This window comes from Hyalella azteca, unplaced genomic scaffold, assembly GCF_000764305.2.
Source record: "Hyalella azteca isolate HAZT.00-mixed unplaced genomic scaffold, Hazt_2.0.2 contig10952, whole genome shotgun sequence".
Taxonomy (NCBI): Eukaryota; Metazoa; Arthropoda; class Malacostraca; order Amphipoda; family Hyalellidae; genus Hyalella; species Hyalella azteca.
In genome coordinates, this window is record NW_025940969.1 from 3,980 (window position 1) to 10,830 (window position 6,851).

Genomic DNA, 6,851 nt, shown 5'->3' on the forward strand with positions numbered 1-6,851 from the left:
ACGGCATTCATTGGCCTAAATGTAATCATAAGCCTATCCGCACTTGCAGGTTGTTGTTCGCGTCCCGCATCAATTGTGGTAAACTCGCATCAAAATTTTAATAGTTTTTATTGCCAGCCGGAGCACATAGTTTTCGCTCATGCTCAAGATGAGCTCAGTTGAATTTATCCGTCTATCAACATCGGCGGTTTGATCTTTCCTTCAATCTGAGTCCGCCTTCGCCCCATGTGACCAAAATCGTTCCGGAGTTACCGAAACTTTATTGCTCTCATGAATTTACAGAGTTGGGTCCATGTCTCGCATTCATAATCATTCCAACTTTAGATTTCTAACTTCAACTGCAATTATGAATAGACGTAATCTAAAAAAAAGTTGTTGTAAAATAGCAAAACTAAAGCTCTCCAACGTTTAAAGACTATTTGAAGTCGCAGAAGACAGGCGATGACCCTGAAATACCTCCTTTATCGCAAGTCAATCTTTAGCAGCGGCAGAAGACGATGAAGTTAATTTCTGGACCCGCCTGGCTATCCGACTGAAATCAGAGGCTGGTTATTAAATATTTTCTCAACTTTATAAAATTTTCCAATGTCCTGAGTTTGTGACGAGAAGTTGTCTGTTCGAGTTATACCGAGACTCCTAGCAGCCTGAGATTTGCGCTCTAACTCCTGGACGGGAGGCCCTGGGCAGAAGCCTACAGGAAGTCTGATCAGTGAATGCACAAATAAAATTAAGCATGTTTCTTTTGTTCACATCAGGTACTGGTCCTCGATTGCACCACTTTTGGACTCTGCACAAACACGCGAACCATCAGGTTGCTGTTATTTACGACTAAAAAGTTATTCTGAGTTCACGCATGCTCCTTGTATCCAATAAATTGTATATAAATTATAATTCAACATACTTAAAGTTTGCTTCCGATTGCCACATCAATGACTCTTGTGTGGATAACGGTTGGGAAGTTGGGAAAATTATTTTGATAGAACCCGTCAGAGTGCGTTTATAGGGCTATAATACTCAATGTGAAAAGGATCTATAATTTAAAATAGAAATTTAAGCTACATCTTAAATCACAATCTAACGTACATATGCCTATATCTATTTCTGTTTGTACAGCGAATTAAAGTGCAATCTTGTGCATGGATAAACAAACAATGTTTGTGGTTTTCAATTGCAATACAGTTGAAAAAACGAAACGACAATTATGCAAGCTCCACCTATTTGAATTTAATTTCAAATACCTTACGCCCAGCAATTACGCAGCACTTTTCAGATTTACATAGAATTACCATATAGTTTTGATTTGAAAATTTACATTATGAACAATCTTGATGGATTGAACAAGGCACGGTGATTAATTCTGATAGTTTTTTAGAACAATTTTTTCTTAGGCATAACATGAGTCACAGTTTAGGCAGGAGGTAGAATAAAGCTGCTGAAGCTCCTAACTGGCAAGTTCGTGTTGATGAAGCGCGACCCGTCGATGCTGATGCTCACGCTCTCCACAGCGTCAGACCTGAGCACAAGCAATCGATTAATATATAATAAAGATTGTGTTTTCAGAATACTGTAATCATTACACATTACTGCTAAAATAGGCGGAAAAGTCATTATAAGTAACAATAAATGAGCATAGCAAGAAAGGCTGAAGGCTCACATGCTGAGGACGACGACAGCGACTGAGCCATCCGGCCGGGTGACGGCCGCCGCCTTCAGAGAGTCGCTGACGACGGTGTCGACGCGTGTGCTGCCGCGCGTGAAGAACTTGCTGACGTGCGCCACCGCGTAGTGCAGAGGTTCTTTGTAGAACTCGTCAGCCGTCTAAACACGGAAATAAACTCGTTAATTTCAAGTTTTGAGAATTTAATTACAACGGATGGTATATGGTCCAAGTTTTCCTCAGGGATTCACAGCACCAATGAACAGCCAACATTGGCCTCTCTGATTTCTCATTAGTATGTGCAATTTTATTATACTAAATGTGTCGTGTTTCATTTTGACTGACGGCGTTTACGATGATTTGGGAATCTAATGCTCCTCCTGTATAGCAGGGACCTCCAGCCTCATCCAAAGCCATGTTCCAGTCCACCCAACCCGCAACGTAGTTGTTGAGGTTCTGAACGAAGTTGAGTAATTGTCAGGAAACAAAAAATTATCCTCTAGCTTCGTTGTTTATAGAGTTTTGTTGCCAAAAAACTTATTAATAATGGTTTTGTTATAATTTTGAAATTACCAGGATTGGTCTCAGAACAGATTTTTCAACACAATCACTTACTTCCAGAATATCAAACAAGTAGCGTTCACCCCTAAGCCAGTCGCCCAAATAAACGCTGTCCGGGTTCAGCTCGCGCACACCTTGCGAGTAGACGAACAAAGGTAAAGTTGTTTTTTGTCCATCGATTAATGTTAAATCGATATAACGCATAAATTTTGAGTTAATTATAAAAAATCAGTGAAGTGTAGGTTATCCAAAGTAGAAGCTCAAAAATACTAAAAATTACGAGAAAGAGAAACTATTATTCATGGAAGGAAATTGTCATGAATAGAAGGGTTTGGTGATTAATACCGTTGACTTTCATGCCTCATAAGCAAAATTGTTTCATCCGTCAATACTACGCGTTTTCAACTTGGGAGTTGACGATCTCAAATACTTGAAGTCTTGGTTTTTTATGCGGCGAGGTTTCTTTATAAATACTGAATTGAACTTTCAGTTCACCCAGGCGATATACTATGGAGAATTAGGCTATATATGCTTTAACTCATTCTTTTCCTAAAATTTTCTCAAGTATTTCGGCTAATGTACTGAATTTTATCGCCTTCAAATGATCAAAGATCATAATAATATTATGCTCCGTTTTGGTGTCCTGCAGTTTTGTTAGGTAAAAGAAAACAGAATGTGTTATGCTGACCTGTGCTCGCTTCAGTCAGCAACAGGAAATTGGTGGGGTCTAGGTCCCTTGTCTGCAGCAGCACGTCGGGGGAGTAGTGGTCGTCTTCATACCAATGAACAGCAACACCTGAGATGTACTTGCTACACTCGGGATCACTCAGTATCTGTACATTAACGAAATTCAACTCGATAAGATTAATGCTGCTAACAGTTGCGAGCAAAATATGCGAGAATTGTGTTATACAATGTAAGAAATGTGTGTCAAGGAATACATTCTCGTTGATGAATGTTGTAATGCGTATGGTATCAATTAAATGGAAGTAGCACATTTAATTCACTAAATATAGACATGTAGATTTCATTGTAACAGAGAAAGTAAATGAATTAGTTGTAGCACCAGTAAAAACAAATTATATACACGGTCTGACTGACTGGCTCAACATAGTAGGGCAACTTGTCTCTGTTGAAATCGAACACCATCAACTTTTTATCAGAGTAGCCAGCAGCCTCGAGGGTGGGTCCTAAGAAGTCTCGGATGTAGTCCCTCATGTCTTCAGGAAGCCACTTGCAGGCATTAATGGTCCATTCCTGAGAAAAATATATTCGTTGTTATCACCGTGAGGAAAAGCATCCGACTGCTCATCGTTGTTTAACAATCGATCGTTATTCGGGCTGGAGTCAGATATTTATAGGATAACATAATGGACTCCTTTGCTCGAATAACCATAACGTAGATTTGCATTTTAAAAAGGTTATCATCTTTCTTCTTATGTAAATCAATGTCTTATCATAATTTAATCATCATTTATTTAATGGTTATTTAATGATATAGGGTTTCTTATGATCATTTTTCAATGAATATTTGATATTGCCATGCTTCAGCAAAGTGCAGCAAGTTCATCTCAGATGTTGCTGTTCATTGGTATGAAAACCACCACTTCTCCCCCGACGTGCTGCTGCTGATGATTGAGGGACCTAGACCCGACGTTATATGCTGAGCCTTATATATTTGAGGCTTGGATAAGTCCCTACTGCATTAACGTTGGATAAAATGATGTCTATTCCAGTTGGCAAGCTGGAATTGTCACTCACCTAAAAGTTTATAATAAGTGTATATATAATGTATCTATACATATCGCAGGTTCTTATACTTGTATACTTTCTCACTCACCAATTCAGTATCTAACGGCTCATTCTGGGGTGTTAAACCCCAAACTGGGATCCCGGCCGCCTCATAAGCCTCAATCCATCTGCAGAAAAATTAAGTGAAGCTTTCATATATATTCACTTAGGTGCCAATTCCACAACATCTGTGTTCAGCCTTAATTACGAATTGAATAATTTAAAGTATTGAGGTTAGGGAACATCACGTTAGAGAAAATCTCCAGGCCAAATAATCATGTTGTAGTAGGGAAACATTTTCTGCATGGATTTCTTAATCGATGCAGGATCTGTGCACTCGACTTAAATTAAACTTAATTTCCAGAGACCGAAGGACTGTCTATTTTTATTAATTCTCGTGTCTCACTTGGCCATGTAGTTGGCGTACGGCTGCCAGTTTTCAGGTAAGAGGACTCCAAGACCAGTGATTTCTCCAGTACTTTTCATCCACGCCGGAGGGGACCACGGTGATCCAAATATATATATCTCGGAACTACTGAGCTCCATTGCTCTCAGGATGTTTGGGATCTTGATGGAAAAATCAGATGCAATTAGAACATTGATAAAATAAAAAGGAATTCTTTACCGTTCGAAAAAATTATATAAACTAGTGACGAAAATTAAATTGATTGAACGATTTAGTCCTTAGACAAGAACGCATTATAGCTCAAATGGTTAAAAATGTCAACGTTTTAAAATGAATTCATCACTTTGTCGTTAGTATCTTCAGGAGCGAGGGCCCAGAATTCGAGATCTACGTCGCCCTCTACATCGTCGAGAGTGTAGGGGCGGGTCGAGAAGTCAGAGCCTCCAATGGTTACTCTGCACACGGAGAACTCCGAGCCTTCGGGAGCGAAGTACGACCTGGGAGAAATGGTTGGATGTTCACTTATTCAGCTTTATATGTCCATATAATAGCGTGCAGTTCGTATATATCACCCTTGAAATTATCTGTATTATTCAGCTTCAAAGCAAATAAATGTGATAATTGTCAAGTCATTGTCCCTAATTAATTTAAGGATTCAGCAAAAAAAATTAAAGTCCAGATAAAAGCATTTAAAGCGAAATGTCCCGATAATTAACTTATATTCGATGAGTGTTCTGGACCAAACCTCAGTGCGTTGTCGCGTGTGGCAACCGACAAAGTGTTTAAGTTGAGGGCTGCCGCATCTGAGAATGAAGACCCGAAACCAACGATAGTCTGGTACTGAGTTGTAGTGTCAACGGTGATCAAAATGCCTCCTGGACCTGAAAAAAGTTTTAAACGCCGTATTATGGTCATTTTATCTCATGGATGGATATTAAACCACAATCATATACGAAAAATCATGAGCTTTGACAAGAGAAAAACAATCTATGAACTAAAATACAAACGGTAATCGACTCAGCTAGAGAGCGTAATTAATTCCCCACTTGAGAGATAATTCATACTCCTGCACCTCATTTCGATTTTCTGTAGAAAGATTTGAGGAATAGTTTTTCTCACGAACTTTAGTTATGTTTCTTGATGTTTCGGTTATTGATAGTAAAGGAAACCGACAAATGGCCAGACAAATAGGGTACCTTTCTTTACCTACAAATGCTCTTCTTTATCAAAACAGTTGCCTTATTTGAAATTTTAATGCTGCTTGAAGTCTGTTCGATTTCATTATCGTTTGTACATGACAACCATAAACGAGCATAGGATCATAGATCCAACCGGCGTTAAAATTTTCCGCGACTCTAGTGCCCATAGGCAAAAATCTTAGATCGTCTACTTAACTTACCTTGCGTTGCTTCTATGTTCCCAGATGTTGGCTCGAGACGCAAGGCGTCCCTGGTGCTGGTGTAGACGGTGTAGGTGCCAGCTGGTGGCACTGTCACCACACCAGCCTCGTCGCAGTAGGTGGCATTGCACACGCATACGAAACTGTCGTGATCGTAATCCCTTCGTGCACACTGACCTGAGAATAGCCTTCCGTTTAAGCTGCTGATAATTAACACCGGTACTCTATTATTTTGATAATAACTATCGGGAACCAAGTAATATCTTCTTGATTTCTAATTTCAGAAAATAGTACAAATTAACAAAATTGCAAATTAGGGACATATAAACTTCTTATCGCTACGAAAATTTATTGCGATAAACCGAATTTTAGCCAAATTTCCCACCATGAGCAAAATCAAGAAGTGTGAGGCTGGCAACGAGCAGCAGCAGGGACTTCATTATAGTAACCATGCCGGCGGTGGACAAACTGTTAGACGTCTGCCACTTCAGCATTTATACATTCTGGTAAGTACCTCTTATCCACGTGCAGCACCTGACGCATTGTGTGGATGATGCAACGTAGTCAAACCGTTCTTTATTCTTCTCTAGCGATTTTCTTTCATATTAAAATTTGATTTCGATAGTTTTTTTTTTTTTTTGCGTTTCCAACTGAACTCTGTAAGTGATTGGTAGTGAAATGTCTGAATAAGGAATTTCGCTCCCATTTCATTTATTTTTTTTTTCATTTTATGAACAAACGAACGAAACTGTTTAGCAACTTATTTTATGGTATCGATAGGAAGGAAATGAGCTTAATATTGTTGTAAGTTGAAATAATATTTTTCCATCATAATGAAAAGCAATATTGAGCAATTAGATGGATGTGAGTCTAGCGATAAATCAATCAGATGCCATGTCACAGGCTCAGATATGTCATGAGTGAATTTGTCGACCACAAAGGTTACAAAAGTTGAGGTTGTTATAAATTTATACAAGACTGCTTGTTTATCACTGTACTTGACTCGAGTATAAATTCTAATCGAATTATTTTTCACC

General features: G+C 38.9%; 1 protein-coding gene across 1 annotated transcript; it reads right to left on the bottom strand.

Moving 5' to 3' along the window:
• Positions 1–1,199: 1,199 nt before the first annotated feature.
• On the bottom strand, positions 1,200–6,264 carry LOC108666702 (lysosomal acid glucosylceramidase). The gene is made up of 12 exons (XM_018153618.2): positions 6,200–6,264; positions 5,815–5,991; positions 5,161–5,296; positions 4,759–4,912; positions 4,416–4,576; positions 4,059–4,137; positions 3,320–3,475; positions 2,907–3,051; positions 2,273–2,352; positions 2,003–2,113; positions 1,655–1,818; positions 1,200–1,513 (listed from the first exon to the last, which is right to left on the bottom strand). Exons 1-12 carry the CDS (start codon positions 6,252–6,254, stop codon positions 1,408–1,410), a joined length of 1,524 nt encoding a protein of 507 aa, XP_018009107.1. The 5' UTR covers positions 6,255–6,264; the 3' UTR covers positions 1,200–1,407.
• Between the last annotated feature and the right edge of the window lie 587 nt (positions 6,265–6,851).

Excerpts from the sequence above, each read along its gene's own strand:
- LOC108666702 (XM_018153618.2), bottom strand. The coding sequence starts at position 6,254 with ATGAAGTCCCTGCTGCTGCTCGTTGCCAGCCTCACACTTCTTGATTTT. Across the intron at positions 4,138-4,415 it reads TACGCCAACTACATGGCCAA|ATGGATTGAGGCTTATGAGG; the intron begins GTGAGACACGAG and ends ATTTTTCTGCAG. Across the intron at positions 3,476-4,058 it reads AGCCGTTAGATACTGAATTG|GAATGGACCATTAATGCCTG; the intron begins GTGAGTGAGAAA and ends TATTTTTCTCAG.